At 38.7% G+C, this 19,278-nt stretch overlaps 4 protein-coding genes across 10 annotated transcripts; all 4 read right to left on the minus strand.

Moving 5' to 3' along the window:
- Window positions 1–459: 459 nt before the first annotated feature.
- On the minus strand, window positions 460–3,197 carry LOC118235327 (olfactory receptor 1D2-like). The gene is made up of 2 exons (XM_035432542.1): window positions 3,074–3,197; window positions 460–1,821 (listed from the first exon to the last, which is right to left on the minus strand). Exon 2 carries the CDS (start codon window positions 1,768–1,770, stop codon window positions 793–795), a length of 978 nt encoding a protein of 325 aa, XP_035288433.1. The 5' UTR covers window positions 1,771–1,821; window positions 3,074–3,197; the 3' UTR covers window positions 460–792.
- Window positions 3,198–4,431: 1,234 nt separating this feature from the next.
- LOC118235320 (olfactory receptor 1496-like) lies at window positions 4,432–6,856 on the minus strand. Its single transcript, XM_035432534.1, has 2 exons — window positions 6,766–6,856; window positions 4,432–5,595 (listed from the first exon to the last, which is right to left on the minus strand). The coding sequence occupies exon 2, from the start codon at window positions 5,548–5,550 to the stop codon at window positions 4,567–4,569; it is 984 nt and encodes a 327-aa protein (XP_035288425.1). The 5' UTR covers window positions 5,551–5,595; window positions 6,766–6,856; the 3' UTR covers window positions 4,432–4,566.
- A 546-nt stretch (window positions 6,857–7,402) lies between these two features.
- On the minus strand, window positions 7,403–17,808 carry LOC118235312 (olfactory receptor 8U9-like). Of its 6 annotated transcripts, XM_035432528.1 has the most exons (4): window positions 14,107–14,152; window positions 12,150–12,273; window positions 9,245–9,337; window positions 7,403–8,770 (listed from the first exon to the last, which is right to left on the minus strand). In XM_035432528.1, the coding sequence occupies exons 1-4, from the start codon at window positions 14,117–14,119 to the stop codon at window positions 8,737–8,739; spliced, it is 264 nt and encodes an 87-aa protein (XP_035288419.1). In that variant the 5' UTR covers window positions 14,120–14,152; the 3' UTR covers window positions 7,403–8,736. The 6 variants fall into 6 exon arrangements, with proteins under 6 accessions (XP_035288419.1, XP_035288418.1, XP_035288417.1 ...); XM_035432527.1 differs by lacking the exon at window positions 14,107–14,152 and having other exon boundaries at window positions 9,224–9,337; window positions 12,150–12,207; XM_035432526.1 differs by lacking the exons at window positions 12,150–12,273; window positions 14,107–14,152 and adding an exon at window positions 9,763–9,874.
- Window positions 15,375–17,700, minus strand: LOC118235316 (olfactory receptor 1500-like). 2 transcript variants are annotated; one of them, XM_035432531.1, is made up of 2 exons: window positions 17,480–17,700; window positions 15,375–16,617 (listed from the first exon to the last, which is right to left on the minus strand). In XM_035432531.1, the coding sequence occupies exon 2, from the start codon at window positions 16,574–16,576 to the stop codon at window positions 15,584–15,586; it is 993 nt and encodes a 330-aa protein (XP_035288422.1). In that variant the 5' UTR covers window positions 16,577–16,617; window positions 17,480–17,700; the 3' UTR covers window positions 15,375–15,583. The 2 variants fall into 2 exon arrangements, with proteins under 2 accessions (XP_035288422.1, XP_035288421.1); XM_035432530.1 differs by lacking the exon at window positions 17,480–17,700 and adding an exon at window positions 17,138–17,358.
- Window positions 17,809–19,278: the final 1,470 nt, after the last annotated feature.

A 19,278-nucleotide genomic window follows, 5' to 3' on the forward strand; every position in this document is an offset into this window, starting at 1 on the left:
CACTGAACATGTGTGTTGTTGCTGATAGCCAAACTTTTTGAAAATGTATTTTTGTGCATGTTCTCAGTTGGCTCAGAATGTATTAATTTTTTGTGCAATGAAATATATTTTCAGTTATTTATAGAAGTTTCTGTTTTAAAGTTGCTGATATATAAGGGCATATCAGGGTTTGTGGTCTGAATGAACAACTTTCTATCGGAAACCCCCCCACCCATTCTCAGAAAAAATAGATTGGAATTAGCTTTATTTAACTAGGTTGGTAAATGGTAACTGGACTGCATTTATATAGCGCTTTTATCCAAAGCGCTTTACAATTGATGCCTCTCATTCACACACTCACACACCAACGGTGAAAGGCTGCCATGCAAGGTACCAATCAGCTCGTTGGAAGCAATTAGGTGTTAGGTTAGGTGTCTTGTTCAGAGACAGCAACCAGCAACCCTCCGACTGCCAAACAACCACTCTTACCTCCTGAGCTATGTCGCCCCTAAATTCAGAAAAATATCTCAATGACGATGGTGTATCATAGTATTACTCAAGAACACCACAGCAAAATAAAGTACAAAATGACACAAATAGAAATGAAGGTACAGCTGCCAATGCAACACTTGAACTTTCAAACGGTTGTGGTTGTGGTTGTGCTGGGGGTGTCTCCTTTTCCATGAAGATACAATTGAACTACACTGACATGCAACATCAAATAGACATGTTCAATTGAAGCAAAACACCAAGGCTTAAAAATGAATGGATTTTATTCATTTGAAAAATGTCATTTTACTGCAACCTTTGGCTCTACGCCTGCCCTGCCCACACTGCTAATTTGGCTTTCTGGAACATAGCCAGTATTCTATTCCTGATTTCTTTGGTTGCCAGGGAATACACAATGGGGTTCAGACAGGACGGGAGGCATGAGGCTAACGACAAGTTCACCATTTTCATATTTGGATCGACGAGGAATAAGAAAAGTTCAATGATGTACAGCGTTAGCGTCGGCACGTAGAAAATCGCCACTACGACGAGATGTTCTGTGCACGTTGCAAGAGCTTTGTACCTGCTCTCCACATTTTTCATTCTAAAAACGACTCTCAAAATCCAGGCGTATGACATGATGATTAAACTGAGTGGCCCAAAAAAAACAAATATGCTAGCAAAAGAAGCAACGGTCCACTGCAGAGTATTGTCATTACACGATATATTGATTAGGGCTCCGTACTCACAGTCATAGTTGTACACAACGAGAGAATCACAAAAAGACAATTTTGTCAAGATCAACACAAGGAGCACCATGATGCTGACACAAAACGACCAAACAATCGCTAAAATAATGATCATGCTTGTGAGTGTGTTGATAGAACTATGCCTCAGTGGGAAACATATCGCAATTAACCTGTCGTAGGCAAGTGCGCCGAGGGAGAATGACTCAAGTGCTATAGAACAGTAATAAAAAAAATTCTGTGTCAAACATGCATTGTAGGACATAAAGGTATCTTTCGTGACAACAGTCTTGATCGCATTAGGAATAAAGGATGTACTACACATCAAGTCAACAACCCCTAAATTAGCCACCGCGATGTACTTTGGAGTGTGTAGGCGATGATCCATCCATATTATGGAAATTATAAATGAGTTGCACAAAACCGTTACAATATAAATTAAGCCGAGGAAAGCTATATATAAATCGGCAAACTTTAAATCCGTAAATCCGATAACATAAAATCCCACTGGTATAATGATGGAGTCGTTTGTGATCGAAGTGGCGAGAATTCCCATTGCACGCGTGCGGCGTTCAGGACCTCCGCGTGACTGCTTTTCCTTTGGGCCCTGAGAGAGTAACAAATTAATGGTAATCAGTGAAACATACAACCACGTGACAATAAAGACTGTGAACCTAATGTACCGTACCTGTTGATTAGTTTAATTTGGCCTACATACCTTCAGAGCTTTGGGTGCGAATGCGCGTAACTCATAAGAAATTTGTCTTTTAATTTAAACTGATTTACCAATTACATTTGTTTTACACTCCAATCCTCACTGATATTTCTGAGCAGGGCTCCTCTTGGGTTATAGGCTATCGGAATTTACACATGATAATAATGCGCTCAAATATATGCTAAAAGCCATTTACCTCAAACACCACGTCTTGACTCACATAATTATTCTTGCTTCAATTCTTACTAAACATTGTCATTTGTCATGGAGTTGGAGCCGGCCGTTTAATCGGCTTACTGTTAGCTATTTATGTTGTGCAAAACTAATTAGACGTCTCTATTTTTAAAAACCTAAAGTTTAGAAAAAGTAACATTGCGGATAAATAATTATAGAAATTTAAGTGCAACATATTTTTTACCGTTTAACAGCAAATACAACATTTATACAGTATTTAAACTTGTGCAGTTTTGATGAAAAAAAAGAAAAAATAACCAAACGATGGAAGGTGTGTCACGCATGCGTATTTGGTTTCACCGTCTCTTCCTCGACCGACACCTCTTGAATTGTTTTCATATGGACAGCGGCTTCGATAGACACACACAATTCTTTCAGCACGCTATATCCAGGCATAATGCAGTTAATATGTAACCAAGAGCAGAACGGATATGCGAGGGCACAATGCGTAAGCTGTCGTTGTTTTTTCATGTTTTACCACTTTTTTTTCCACCACCTCGGAAAAAATACAAAATTTGTTTCCTTGGCCATGTCTTTACGTTTTCAAGAAAGCTTCCACTTCAGACGAAGAAATAGCAAATCGACCGCAACTGAAACCGTGAAAACCGGACCACACAATATTGCAATCGCTTTTGTAAACATGTAATTTAAATCACGCGTATATTTAGTCTTATATTCAGTCGATGTATAGACACATTGAATGTAAGCATGATTGTGTCTTTGCTCTTCCAATTTTTGTCAATATACTGTTTGAATATTGTATATGGTGTACAGGCTGTGGCTATTCCACATACGTGTCGAAGGTACGCGCGTGGAATTCACAATCAGCCCCGGCGTCACGAAGAATTGCGAACAAACATATCGATTACGGTGCAGGGCAGAATTGACGCATCAGGAAATCGGTACTCACCGCTTCTCCTCTGCATCTGTGAGCGTGGAAACCCTTAAGTCTAATGTGCTTCTGTACTTGTGCTGCTGAATATATCTCCTGGTGTGTGTGGAATGCGCGTACATGAGAATTTTTCTGTGACGTCAATTAAAATGAGGCGCAGATTTACACTCTTCACATGAACGCGGATGTCAATTCACACACTGTGCTATATGCGCTTCTCTTTTTCATTAATTTATCAAAGTAAAATTAAAACGGTGACGCTGTGGATTGTGGTAGGAGCATAGCTATAAACCATGAATTCTATATTGTTCTGTTGATTCTGGTCCATAAACTTATTGCAGAAAGTAACGATGTTAAAAACGGCATTTTTTATTGTAAAGAGAGGTAATATGCTGGCAGAATTACATTTTCTTTTGGGTATTATTCTGGTGTAACAAAGCGAAGTTCGAGGTCTGACACTCAATATAATTACTCTGATGTGTTAAAACATATCTAACGAATCACAAATTTTCAGAAAAAATTGTCATAGCCTGTCTTTTAAGATTGCATGGAGGGGTTTTTATTTAAAGGGACTAACCACATAACAGGGGGTCATACACCGTAAAATATTCAGTGCCCTGCCCACATTGCTAATAGTATTTTATGTTGCTTTTGGCACCCCAGAAAAATAACATTAAAACCCCAGTAAGTGACTCATCCTTACCTAGGCCATCAAGGGCTAATCTGCAGGAAAAAGTTTTTAAATAATCAATAGGCAATCTTATTTAACATTTTCCTCGTGGTGCTGGAAATGAATGCTAACACCAGTAGAAAAGGGAAATTGTCAATTGAAATATATTGGCACAGGGCACAAGGAGTCACTGAATGGTGTGATGAGTATGATAATGATGTGAAACATATGCTATGGCCTTTAAAGTCACCAGATCTCAACCCAGCTGAACACCAGTGGGAGATTTTGGACTGACGTGTTAGACAGCACTCTCCACCGCCATTATGAAAACTCCAAATGAGGGAATATCTTCTGGAGGAATGGTGTTCCTTCCCTCCAGTAGCGTTCCAGAGACTTGCAGAGACTATGCCAAGCAGCATTGAAGCTGTTCTGGTGGCTCGTGGAGGCCCAACACCTTACTAAGACACTTTATGTTGGTTTATCCCGCTTTAATTTGTCACCCGTCTGTGTGTATGTATGTATGTGTGTGTGTGTGTGTTATTATCTTTATTTAACAAGGTAGGTCAAAAAGGTTGAGGACAGTGAAGTACACAGTATTACACCAGCGGACAACAAGATACCGAATGGGAAAATGACAGTAATTAAGACACATTTTATAATTCAAAGTTTAAACAAATCGAATAAATGATTCAAGAAGGTGGTCTCCTACTTCCAGGAAAATAAATTTCTGCTACATCATGTTGGACCTCACACACATGCAACAGTGAGGCCAAACACCAAGGCCTAAAACTGAATGAATGTTTCTCATTTGAAAAATGTACATTTCCTGCAACCTTTGGGTCTATGCCTGCCGTGCCCACGATGCTACCTTTACTTTCTGGAGCATAGCCAGTATTCTGTTCCTGATTTCTTTGGTTGACAGGGAATACACAATGGGGTTCAGACAGGGCGGGATGCACGAGGCCAAAGACATGTTCACCGCAGCGACTTCCGGATCAATTTTGAAAACGGCAAAGAAAAGCTCAATGGTAAACACTGTCATGATCGGCACATAGAAAATCGCCACTAGAACGAGATGTTCTGTGCAGGTTGCGAGTGCTTTGTACCTGCTCTCCACGCTTTTCATTCTGAACACGGCTGTCAAAATACAGGTGTATGACACGACGATTAAACTGAAGGGCCCAAACACAATAATTAAACTCAGAGAAGAGGCAGTGGCCCACTGCAATCTGTTATCATTGCAAGCTAGTCTGTACATGGGGGCATAGTCACAGAAGAAGCTCTTCACAATAACTGAATTACAGAAAGACAGCCTGGTCTGGATTATAACTGAGAACAGAGTAGCACTTATGCAAAATGACCAAACTGTGATTAAAATAGCGGCCATGGCGGTGTTTGTGTTGATAGAGCTCTGTCTCAGTGGGAAACATATTGCAATTAACCTGTCATAGGCAAGTACACCGAGGGAAAATGACTCTAATGAGAAAAAGCAGAAATAAAAAAACATCTGTGTAAAGCATACGCTGTAAGACATAAAGTTATCTTTAGCAAGAAACATCTTGATCATACTAGGAATAATGCTTGTATTCAGGACCAAGTCGACGATCGCCAAATTAGCCACCGCAATGTACTTTGGAGTGTGCAGGCGATAATCTATAAATATAATGGAAATTATAATGGAGTTGGACAAAACCGTTACAATATATACGGCCCCAAGGAAGATTAAATATAAATCGGTATACTTTAAATGCGTAAATCCGACGATGTAAAATCCCACTGGTCTAATGATGGAGTCGTTAGTGATCCATGTGGTGCGATCTCCCATTGCAAGGTGTTCAGGAGCTCCGAGTGACTGGTTTTCCTCTTCTCCCTGAGAGAGAAACAGAATAATTTCTTCCAATGACAAAATACACCCAATTTACAGTGCAGTCTCTGCGTAGCCTTTGCCTAGTTTAGATTTACATTTTGACATTTAGCAGAGCAAACGCTGTTTTCCATCCTCAGATTTCATTTTTTCATACTTTCTACTACAGAGCTGGATATTTCAACTACATAACTAGTAGCCTACCCGGGATTCGAATCTTTCCCTTTTGAGTGATAAGCTTTCAGTTTCCCTGAAAATTATACTACGTTCGCAACCTAACTAGCCATTGGTCCGGATCAGTTTGTTAGTTTAGTTTGTGCTATACTTTTAGAGCTTGGGAAGCTAATATAAGTTTAAACTTTTCTGCCGCGATCTATTGAATGTTTGAACGAATATTTATTTAAAATTTCGAATTGTTTGCCTGGACGACTTGCACTTGTATAATGTAACGGCAATATACGTTTTAAAACTGGTCAGCTAAATGAAATCAACACATTCAGGGAGACGTGCACTGTAGACATTTCCGTTATCAATGAAAGCGCCGATCCAGTCGGATTTGTAACTCTCAGCGTCACTGACACATTTTTTTAGAACTGCTTATGTTGATGATATAATGACACGCTAAATAGCCTGTCTGCTATAAACTGGTCGGCTCCAACCCCAGTTCATTACACATTTATTAGTCGTGCGTCCTGCGTCCATTCTGACTAAACATATTCATAGACCTTGGTGTTCGACCCAACCGTGTAATCTGCTAATTTATTTTAGCCTATTTATTTTATTTTTTGCCATTTTGTGTGCCACTAATAGAATTATGTGTTTTAACCAAACGTTTCTGAGAGGGTCAGAAGTAGCCTTCCTGATAAATAATCAGATAACTCTCAATGTAAACTATTTTATACACTCTCGCCGTAAATAAAGCATTTTACAGTATTAAAACACATTCGCGTAGTTTTGATTAAAAAAATTAAAAAAGAAACTAACCATTTTAAAATGAGAACCAAACATTCAGGGTTATGTAACACACACGACTGTCTCTTCCTCTCCCGAATGTTGAAGGTAAGCTGGTGGAAATGTGCCCACTCAACCCTTGTGTCTGAATGAATTGCTAAGAAAAACCGAAAGAACCATTATAGGAACACGGTAAAATTAGCGCGACGGGAAAGCGATACTCACCAGTTCTGCTTAGCATAAGTCACTGTCGAAAACCGTTTGTTTAATGTGCTGCTTCACTGACGCTGTACAATATATATATCTTCGTGTGTGGAATGCGTGTACTTCTTCTGGGATGTTAATTAAAATCCGGGACTGCCCTCCCTTACCTTTCGAACGCATAATCCTTCTGGTAGCTATAGAAACACTGATGAGATCAGTTCCTGATTTGTGGTGGGACCACTGTTCTTGACAGCCATAAAGTGCAATCAGGTACTTTAAGATTTTACTGGGTGGGCTGAAATTGTAGTTCTCTCATCATCTCTCCCCCATCCTTTCTCTTACACATACAGGCATGTTCTTGCATTCATAGACATACAAACACACACTCACAAACCACTCCTCTACAACATAACTGCATAACTTTATGAAATACTTTTTTACACGATATCTAAAATATAATATGCATATTAACAAACATTTGCATGCACGTTAATTACAGTACATCAATACTACAGACTTAACAGTATTGCACTTATGTTTGCGTTTTACTCAGTTCATTTAATTATTTTTCATTTTGCATTTGATGGAGAATGATTCTCTAACCCACGTCCCTGCATGCAAGTACAGGCGTCCCCCCCCCCCCCCCCGTCCCCCCCGTCCCATAAGCATACACATGCCAAAGCCCCTCTTGTGAGTAGCATAGCCAATGACTAAGTGATGTATTTTTTGGGGGGTGTCGTGTTGATTGTCAATTCAGCTCTAAGAGAGTACATATAAATACACTCTGTGAGCAGATTTAACACTGAACATTTCACTGTGAGTTGGTACCGACAGTCAAATTTTTTGAAAATGTATTTTTGTGCATGTTCTGTTGGTCCAGACTTTATTTATTTATTTTTTTGACATCTCATAGACATGCGCAATTGAAGCCAAACATCAGGGCTTAAAAATAAATGGGGTTTATTCGTTTGAAAATTTAAAATTTACCGAAAACTTCGGCTCTACGCTTACCCTGTCCACGCTGCTAATTTGACTTTCTGGAACATCGTAAATATTCTGTTCCTGATTTCTTTGGTTGCCAGGGAATACACAATGGGGTTCAGACAGGACGGGATGCATGAGGCTAACGACAAGTTCACCATTTTCATATTTGGATTGACGAGGAATAAGAAAAGTTCAATGATGTACAGTGTTATGGTTGGCACATAGAAAATGGCCACTAGAACGAAATGTTCTATACACGTTGCAAGTGCTTTGTACCTGCTCTCCACATTCTTCATTCGAAACACGGCTGTCAAAATACAGGCGTATGACATGGCTATTACACTAAGTGGCAGGAACAAAAAGAGTATACTCACTGAAGAGGCAACGGTCCACTGCAGTGTGTTACCATTACACGACAGATTGATCAGGGCCCCATACTCACAGACAAAGTTGTACACAGTGAGTGAATCACAAAAAGACACTTTTCTTAAGATCAAGACCATGAACGCCAGGACGCTGACACAAAGCAACCAAACAGTCGCTAAAATACTGAACATGCGTGTAGGAGTATTAATGGAGCTGTGCCTCAGTGGGAAACATATCACAATTAATCTGTCATAGGCAAGTACACTGAGGGAAAATGACTCTAGTGCTAGAGAGCCGTAATAAAAAAAATTCTGTGTCAAACATGCGTTGTAGGACATAAAAGTGTCCCCCGTGACAACAGTCTTGATCGAACTAGGAATAAAGGACGTACTGAACATCAAGTCAACAACCCCTAAATTAGCCACCGCGATATACTTCGGAGTGTGTAGGCGACGATCCATCCATATTATGGAAATGATAAAGGCGTTGCACAAAACCGTTACAATATAAATGAAGCCGAGGAAAATTAAATATAAATCAGCAAACTTTAAATGAGTAAATCCGATAACATAAAATCCCACTGGTATAATGGTGAAGTTTGTGATTGAAGTGGTGAGAATTCCCATTGCACGTGCGCGGCGTTCAGTGCCTCCGCGTGACCGCTTTTCTTCTGGCTCTGAGAGAGATACAGATGAATGGCAATCAATGAAATCATACAACCACGTGACAATTCTAGCTAATGTTCCGTACAAGTTAATTAGCTTAGATTAAGCTACGGTGTACCTTTAGTGCTTGGGAGCATAATACACGTAGCCACTTTTCCATGTCATTCTACTGTTTTTTTAAACGTATATTTTCAAATTATGCCATTTGTTTACTCGCATGACTCATCTTCCACGCTACTGTTAAACTGCTTAGCTCAATTAAACCAATGCATTCAGAGAAACCAGTGCGTTTGACAAATTTGTCTATTAATTGAAACTGAGATTTTTTTTCTCTCCAAGCATCACCGATTTTTTTCAGTAGAGCCCATGTAGATTTCCGCTTGGGCCGGAATTTACGCATGACAAATAGCAAATATAGAAATTTAGTGTTTCAACAAACGTACGCAGTTTGCTGAAGGACGAACCATTTAAAAAAAGAACCAAACCGTGGAGGTGACGTCATGCATGCGTCTTCGGTTGGGTACGCCGGCTCTCCCTCGGCCGATATCGTTCTTGAATCGTTTCCAAAAAGACAGCGCCTTCAACAGACACACACAATTCTTTCAGCGGGCTATATCCAGGCACAGGGTAGGGTAGGGTAGGATAAAAAGGTTTTTTTAAATGCTTTGCTTGAAAATGTCTGTACGTTTTCGAGAAAACTTCCACTTTTAGTCCACAGCAAGCAAACCGATCGCCGGTCCGCGTGTCACAAATGTTACAGTCACCTTAGTAAACATTTAACTTCAATCACGCGTATTTTTAAGACAACACCCAGTCTGGTGTTCGTGTAAGTATTCTGTATTTTGTAGTACCACTATACCCTTTGAATATTGTATTTGGTTTACTAGCTGTTTCTATTTCACATACACGTCGAAGGTAAGGAAACATTCATACTCAATCTTGGCGTCTGAAAAGAAAAAAAAGACGCAGGGTAGACTTAGTGCAGTAAAAATACGAAACTCACCTATTCTCAGCATCGGCCAGTGTCGAAACCCGTTAGTGTAATGTGCTTCACCACTCATGCTTAAGAATTTATCTCCTGGTTTATGTGGAACGCGCCTACTTTGGAATTCTTCTGGGACATCAATTAAAATCCGCAACTGCCCTCCCTTGGCTGTCGAATGTATAATCCCGTCGGTACCTATTTGAGGCACCGATAAGGTCACGGTTTACGTTGCATGTAGGCCTTTAGCAGACCGCCAGATCCAGACCGACGACACAAACTGGATTTCAGTGTACAGTGTATTTATCCAGCAATTCATAAGGTAACCATGCTTATGAGTACAATTACCGTGCCTTGCCTGGCTATGCAAGTACTGATGAATTTGCAAGCATATTATGATGCACATATATAAAAAATATTTTGAATATTTTTTCTTTCTTAATGTCATAAATTAATTATTCAGCGGTACATTATATGTGTAATTATACGTAATTTTTTTCTAAATATTTATATTATATATTCAGATATTTAAATATTTAAGCCTTGCTATATGTTTATTTTGTGACACAGATTTAGTATTTAATACAAATATTTAAATATCTTCTTTCAAGGGTTAGATTTTTAAATTAAATATTCCAAAAGAAATGATTTATTGATACTACCAGATTTGTAAATGTGAAAAAAGGCCCATGAAAATGTTCCCATTCAGGTTTACAAACCGCACATGTGCTGAAACGCACATCTTTATTATCTCTGTATGTGTGTTCATACCTGCAAAATGTACATTTTTCTTTTATACTCTATATATGTATATTGTTACCTCACAACAGCGCCAGTTAATGCAGTACTTTTCTGGGGCTTCATTCACAAAACTTTTCTTTTATTATTCTTACTTTTGTTCTTCAAAATGGTCCTATGAAGAAAAAATAATATGGGATTCATGACATGTCTAGACCTTTGTTTTTGTGCATATCCCAGGTTTTCAGCTTTACAACTGCTGGTATGTAAGGGCATTTGGGGGTTTGTAGTCTGAAATAACAGAATGCACATATTAAAATACCTTTTAATAAAATCTTTGAGTTGTTTGATTACAAATCTTAAATTATAGACTAAAGAGCCAAATCAAAGAAAAAAGTGTCTTTGTCCCAAGCATTATGGAGGTCACTTTATTTATTTATATTGAGCGAGATGTCGTAGGGCATTAGACACATTAATGTTTCAGCAGAGGGTGCTGCTAACAGACCAAGTTTTGAAAATTGATTAAAATTTTATTAATCACATTTTTTTTTTTACAGTTTTTAAATAATCAGTCGGACATCTTAGCATTTACCATTTTCTTCCTGTTGCTGGAAACTAATCTTAACATATCAGTGGAAAAGTATTCTATGGAAATACAATTAAACCTCCTCATGTTGGACTTCACATTAACTTGGGCAAATGAGGCCAAACACTAAGGGCTAAAATTAAAGGGATGTTTTTCATTTGAAAAAAAAATTTGCTACAATCTTTGGCTCTAGGCCTGCCCTGAGCACGCTCCTACCTTGACTTTCTCGAGCATAGCCAGTATTCTGTTCTTTATTTCTTTGGTTGCCAGGGAATACACAATGGGGTTCAGACAGGGCGGGATGCATGAGGCCAACGACAAGGTCACCACAAAGACATCCGTATCGATGTGGACAAAGAAAATTGCAAGGATAAACACCGCCAGGATAGGCCCGTAGAAAATCGTAACTAGAATGAGATGTTCTGTGCAAGTGACAAGTGCTTTGTACCTGCTCTCCACGCTTTTCATTCTGAACACGGCTGTCAAAATACAAACGTAAGACATGACGATTAAACTAAGGGGCCCAAACGCAATAATCAAACTCAGAGTAGCGGCAGTGGTCCACTGCAATCTGTGATCATTGCAAGACAGCCTGTACACAGGGGTGTAATCACAGAAGTAGCTCTGCACGATGACCGAATTACAGAAAGATAATCTGGTAATGATTATTACCGCGAACACTACAACACTTATAACCAATGACCAAACGGTTACTAAAATACTGATCATGACGGTGGTTGTGTTGATAGAGCTCTGTCTCAGTGGGAAACATATCGCAATGAACCTGTCATAGGCAAGTACACTGAGGGAAAACGACTCCAATGAGACAAAACAGTAATAGAAAAACATCTGTGTCAAACATGCGTTGTAGGAAATAAAGTTTTCCTTCGCGAGAAACATCTTGATCATACTGGGGATAATGCTTGTACTGAGCACCAAGTCGACGATCGCCAGATTAGCCACCGCAATGTACTTTGGAGTATGCAGACGATAATCTATCCATATAATGGACAGGATAAAGAAGTTGAACGAAACTGTTACAATATAAACAACGGTGAGGAAAATCAAATATAAATCAGTAAACCTTAAAAACGTAAATCCGAAAATGTAAAATCCCAATGGTGTAATGATGGAGTGGTTTGTGATCGAAGAGGCGGGAATTCCCATTGCTCGTTCAGGACCTTCGCCTGACTGCTTTTCTTCGGGCTCTGAAAGAGAAACAAATGAACTGATAACAATGGAAAGGTACAACCACGTGACGGTTTAGCCTAATAGTGTTGCGTATCCTTTTGCCTAATCGAATCATGTATTGTTTTAAGCAGTCATCTGTCCTTAAAAAGTTGTTTTTAAAAAGTCAGTTTTACCGGGAATTGTTTGCTAGCTGACCAAGAAGTTTCTAAGAAAATATATGCTAAAAACCATTCGGCTTCAACTCCACGTCATTACACTCCTATTAAGATGCCTGCGTCCATTCTAACTTAACGTGTTCATTGATCTCGGTTTTGGAGCCAACTGTGTAATCTGGTCATTGTTGGCAATTTAGGGTAAGCCTACAACCAACAGAATTATGTATTTCAACCAAAAGTTTAGAAAAAGGTCAGAAGTGTCCTTCCTGAGAAATAATCATAAAACTATCAGTGTAAACAATTTAAATACTCTAACTGTCAATACAGCATTAGTAAATTATTAAAACAAATGCATGCAACCTAGTTTTGATAAAGAACGAACCAATTTAAAACGAGGACCGAATATTCGAGATTGCGTCGCAGGCGGTATTGTGGTGGCGTCATCTCTTCCCCTACCGACATCGCTCTTGAATTGTGTCCGGAATAACTCCCTCTTCAAAAGACACTATATTCTTTCAATAACTAGGCTACATCCAAGCACAGTGCGTGAGCTGTCGTTCGTTCTTTTTGTTTTTCTTTTATATTTTGCGACGTTTTTTCCTTCTTCTCTTTATAATACAGGAAAGAGGGAAAAAAAAAACACCTGACGACGTACCACACGATGTTACAATCGCTTACTTAATCGCTTATAATCGTACTTAAATCAAGCGTATACTTAAATCACGCGTATGTTTAGGTTTAAATTCAGCCTGGTGTTGACCACCTCGACTCTTGCATTTTGAAGTAGCAGTATTGCATTTGAATGTTGTATTTTGCTTCCTAGCTGTAGCTATTCCACATGTGTGTCATTCTACTGTTTTTTTAACGTATATTTTCAAATTATGCCATTTGTTTACTCGTATGACTCATATCTTCCACGTTACTGTTAAACTGCTTAGCTCAATTAAACCAATGAATTCAGAGAAACCAGTGCGTTTGACAAATTTGTCTATTAATTGAAACTGAGATTTTTTTTCTCTCCAAGCATCACCGATTTTTTTCAGTAGAGCGCATGTAGATTTCCGCTTGGGCCGGAATTTACGCATAACAAATAGCAAATATAGAAATTTAGTATTTCAACAAACGTATGCAGTTTGCTGAAGGACGAACCATTTAAAAAAAGAACCAAACCGTGGAGGTGACGTCATGCATGGGTCTTCGGTTGGGTACGCCAGCTCTCCCTCGGCCGTTATCGTTCTTGAATCGTTTCCAAAAAGCCAGCGTTTAACAGACACACACATTTTTTTCAGCGGGTTATATCCAGGCATAGGGTAGGGTAGGGTAGGATAAAAAGGGTTTTAAAATGCTTTGCTTGATAATGGCTGTACGTTTTCGAGAAAACTTCCACTTTTAGCGCACAGTAAGCAAACCGATCGCCGGTCCGCTTGTCACAAATGTTACAGTCACTTTAGTAAACATTTAACTTCAATCACGCGTATTTTTAAGACAACACCCAGTCTGGTGTTCGTGTAAGTATTCTGTATTTTGTATTTTGTAGTACCACTATACCCTTTGAATATTGTATTTGGTTTACTAGCTGTTTCTATTTCACATACACGTCGAAGGTAAGGAAACATTCACACTCAATCTTGGCGTCTGAAAAGGAAAAAAAAAAGGCGCAGGGTAGACTTAGCTCAGTAAAAAAACGAAACTCACCTATTCTCAGCATCGGTCAGTGTCGAAACCCGTTAGAGTAATGTGCTTCACCACTCATGCTTAAGAATTTATCTCCTGGTTTATGTGGAACGCGCCTACTTTGGAATTCTTCTGGGACATCAATTAAAATCCGCAACTGCCCTCCCTTGGCTGTCGAATGTATAATCCCGTCGGTACCTATTTGAGGCACCGATAAGGTCACGGTTTACGTTGCATGTAGGCCTTTAGCAGACCGCCTGATCCAGACCGACGACACAAACTGGATTTCAGTGTAAAATGTATTTATCCAGCAATTCATAAGGTAACCATGCTTATGAGTACAATTACCGTGCCTTGCCTGGCTATGCAAGTACTGATGAATTTGCAAACATATTATGATGCACATATATAAAAAATATTTTGAATATTTTTTATTTCTTAATGTCATAAATTAATTATTCAGCGGCACATTATATGTGTAATTATACGTAATTTTTCTCTAAATATTTTTATTATATATTCAGATATTTAAATATTTAAGCCTTGATAAATATTTATTTTGTAACACAGATTTAGTGTTTAATACAAATATTTAAATATCTTCTTTCAAGGGTTAGATTTTTAAATTAAATCTTCCAAAAGAAATGATTTATTGATACTACCAGATTTGTAAATGTGAAAAAAGGCCCATGAAAACGTTCCTGTTCAGGTTTACAAACCGCACGTGCTGAAACGCGCATCTTTATTATCTCTGTATGTGTGTTCATACCTGCAAAATGTACGTTTCTTTCTTTTATACTCTATATATGTATATTGTTACCTCACAACAGTGCAGCAGTTAATGCAGTACTTTTCTGGGGCTTCATTCACAAAACTCTTCTTAAATTATTCTTACTTTTGTTCTTGAAAATGGTCCTATGAAGAAAAAACAATATGGGATTCATGACATGTCTAGAGCGTTGTTTTTGTGCACATCCCAGGTTTGCAGCTTTACAACTGCTGGTATGTAAGAGCATTTGGGGGTTTGTAGTCTGAAATAACAGAATGCACATATTAAAATACCTTTTAATAAAATCTTTGAGTTGTTTGATTACAAATTTTAAATAATAGACTAAAGAGCCAAATCAAAGAAAAAAGTGTCTTTGTCCCAAGCATTATGGAGGTCACTTTATTTATTTATATTGAGCGAGATGTCCTAGGGCATTAGACACATTAATGTTTCAGCAGAGGGTGCTGCTAACAGACCAAGTTTTGAAAATTGATTAAAATTTTATTAATTTAATTTTTTCTTTTACAGTTTTTAAATAATCAATCGGACATCTTAGCATTTACCATTTTCTTCCTGGAGCTGGAAACTAATCTTAACATATCAGTGGAAAAGTATTCTATGGAAATACAATTAAACCTCCTCACGTTGGACTTTATATTAACTTGGGCAAATGAGGCCAAACACTAAGGGCTAAAATTAAAGGGATGTTTTTCATTTGAAAAAAAAGTGCTACAATCTTTGGCTCTTGGCCTGCCCTGAGCACGCTCCTACCCTGACTTTCTCGAGCATAGCCAGTATTCTGTTCTTTATTTCTTTGGTAGCCAGCGAATACGCAATGGGGTTCAGACAGGGCGGGATGCATGAGGCCAACGACAAGGTCAACGTAGCGACATCCGTATCGATGGGGACAAAGAAAATGTCAATGATAAACACCGCCAAGATAGGCCCGTAGAAAATCGTAACTAGAAAGAGATGTTCTGTGCAGGTGACAAGTGCTTTGTACCTGCTCTCCACGCTTTTCATTCTGAACACGGCTGTCAAAATACAAACGTAAGACATGACGATTAAACTAAGGGGCCCAAACGCAATAATTAAACTCAGAGTAGCGGCAGTGGTCCACTGCAATCTGTGATCATTGCAAGACAGCCTGTACACAGGGGTGTAATCACAGAAGTAGCTCTGCACGATGACCGAATTACAGAAAGACAATCTGGTAATGATTATTACCGCGAACACTACAACACTTATAACCAATGACCAAACAGTGACTAAAATACTGATCATGACTGTGATTGTGTTGATAGAGCTCTGTCTCAGTGGGAAACATATCGCAATGAACCTGTCATAGGCAAGTACACTGAGGGAAAACGACTCTAATGAGACAAAACAGTGATAGAAAAACATCTGTGTCAAACATGCGTTGTAGGAAATAAAGTTTTCCTTCGCGAGAAACATCTTGATCATACTGGGGATAATGCTTGTACTGAGCACCAAGTCGACGATCGCCAGATTAGCCACCGCAATGTACTTTGGAGTATGCAGGCGATAATCTATCCATATAATGTACAGGATAAAGAAGTTGAACAAAACTGTTACAATATAAACAACGGTGAGGAAAATCAAATATAAATCAGTAAATCTTAAAAACGTAAATCCGACAATGTAAAATCCCAATGGTGTAATGATGGAGTGGTTTGTGATCGAAGAGGCGGGAATTTCCATTTCTCGTTCAGGACCTTCGCGTGACTGCTTTTCCTCGGGCTCTGAAAGAGAAACAAATGAACTGATACCAATGGAAAGGTACAACCACGTGACGGTTTAGCCTAATAGTGTTGCGTACCCTTTTGCCTAATCGAATCATGTATTGTTTTAAGCAGTCATCTGTCCTTAAAAAGTTGTTTTTAAAAAGTCAGTTTTACCGGAAATTGTTTGCTAGCTGACCAAAACGTTTCTAAGAAAATATATGCTAAAAACCATTCGGCTTCAACTCCACGTCATTACACTTCTATTAAGATTCCTGCGTCCATTCTAACTTAACGTGTTAATTGATCTCAGTTTTGGAGCCAACTGTGTAATCTGGTCATTGTTGGCAATTTTGGGTAAGCCTACAACCAACAGAATTATGTATTTCAAACAAAAGTTTAGAAAAAGTTCAGAAGTGTCCTTCCTGAGAAATAATCATAGAACTATCAGTGCAAACTATTTAAATACTCTAACTGTCAATACAGCATTGGTGAATTATTAAGACAAATGCATGCAACCTAGTTTTGATAAAGAACGAACCAATTTAAAACGAGGACAGAATATTCGAGATTGCGTCGCAGGCGGTATTGTGGTGGCGTCATCTCTTCCCCTACCGCATCGCTCTTGAATTGTGTCCGGAATAACTCCAGCTTCAAAAGACACTATATTCTTTCAGTAACTAGGCTACATCCAAGCACAGTGCGTGAGCTGTCGTTCGTTCTTTTTTGTTTTTCTTTCATATTTTGCGACGTTTTCTCCTTCTTCTCTTTATAATACAAGAGAGAGGAGAAAGAAAAAAAAAACACCTGACGACGTACTACACGATGTTACAATCGCTTACTTAATCGCTTATAATCGTACTTAAATCAAGCGTATACTTACTTAAATCACGCGTATGTTTAGGTTTAAATTCAGCCTGGTGTTGACCACCTCGACTCTTGCATTTTGAAGTAGCAGTATTGCATTTGAATGTTGTATTTTGTTTCCTAGCTGTAGCTATTCCACATGTGGAAAGTAAGCTCGTGGAAACGTTCACACTCAGCCCTTACGTCTTAATGAATTGTGAAAAAATAACGGAATGATTAAATGTGCGAAGTAAAGGAAAATGGTACTCACAAGTTCTACTTAGTATCGGTCACTAAAGAACACAGTGATTCTCCCCTCCTGCTGCAGAATATATCTCCTTGTGTGTGTAATGCGTGAACATGGGAATTCTTCTGGGACGTCAATTAAAATGTGCAATTACCCTCCCTTTCCTTTCGATGAATAATCCCTTTGGTAACTAGAGAGGCATTGATGCGATCAGTTTACTTTGCAGTTTGGCATTTAACAAAGCCCTTTCATCCAGACCGACTCGCATTACATTTTTATATGGCTGTAGCCAGCTTACTAGAAGGATTTGGTCTTTTTCCCCAAACACTGGACCTTTTAAGACCGAGTACGTGATATCTTAAGAGAGTCGGCCTTTGACCGGATACAACTATGGCACAATTAACCATGGCAATTCAGTACTTTTTTTTTCAACCCTGTTCAGCACTTCAGTGTTTCATTCATTTCCAATATGAGCAACATGATCATGATCCTCATCTCAGAATTTCTTAAGTTGAACATTGAACATGACAAAATGATACAGATATACATGCCTGAAATTGTTTTTTTAATAGTTTTATTTTTAAAATTTTTTAAATTGGTTTATTTTTCAGGGACAACGGCAGGGCCGTGCACAGACATTTTGGGTGGCAGGGGCTCAATTGGAAAAAAAAGGGCAACCTCCACCCCCCATGCACCATCCCCACTATTTTCATCCTGATATTGCCACATGACACCACGTTCATAATCACACACTATGTTCATAATATGGGCCCTGTTTTGGGTCTTCTGAAATATATTTCCTTAAAGTAATGCGTCATTCATTATTGGACCCAATAAACTTATCCAGACATGTTCATGCTCTACAGATAATATCCCCCACAACACTACAACAGCATCTCACACAGACATCACATACAGTTTAGTCTTCAATGTTTTTTACCTCTATTCCAGGAACAGGGATAACTAAACACAAAACACTGTCACAAAGCACATGCAATATTATAAACACATTTCCTTAATCTCTCTTTTCTTGGCATTGCACTGCAACCAGCAGATGAGCAAAATTAATTACTTGCATGTTCACCATTAACCGGACCAAAACAGCGGCATAGTATAAAATTTACTGACATGCATAGTGACCTCGCGATTTACGCATGACGCTAAAACTGCGGACCCGTATATATATATATATATATTGGTTGGTGGTATTTATAAATTGTATTTTATATACAAGACAAATTGTAAATGCCACCGACCAAAAGGGCACTCGTCGAGTGAGAGGGCAAAAGGGCAGGGGCTCAAGCCCCCCTTGAGGTCTATCTGTGCACGTGCCTGGACAACGCACACCAATCAACAGTCAAACTGTAAATGAGCCAGAGTTAGCCTGAAAGGCTAGATTTCATCTGCTTTCCCTGGCCAGCTGTTTAAAAGTCAGCCTAAAATTTCAAATAAAATAAAATTAAAATGCATGTGTTACAAAGATAAAAAATGAAATAAATGACTCGAGAGACAATAAAACATGAAAGGACAGATTAGCAGACAATGACATGTAGACAAAACAAATGCACATATAAGCATAGCATACATAT

This window comes from Anguilla anguilla, chromosome 9 (assembly GCF_013347855.1).
Source record: "Anguilla anguilla isolate fAngAng1 chromosome 9, fAngAng1.pri, whole genome shotgun sequence".
In the NCBI taxonomy this organism is placed as follows: Eukaryota; Metazoa; Chordata; class Actinopteri; order Anguilliformes; family Anguillidae; genus Anguilla; species Anguilla anguilla.

Coding starts and splice junctions, on each gene's coding strand:
- LOC118235327 (XM_035432542.1), bottom strand. CDS start 1,770: ATGGGAATTCTCGCCACTTCGATCACAAACGACTCCATCATTATACCA.
- LOC118235320 (XM_035432534.1), bottom strand. CDS start 5,550: ATGGGAGATCGCACCACATGGATCACTAACGACTCCATCATTAGACCA.
- LOC118235316 (XM_035432531.1), bottom strand. CDS start 16,576: ATGGAAATTCCCGCCTCTTCGATCACAAACCACTCCATCATTACACCA.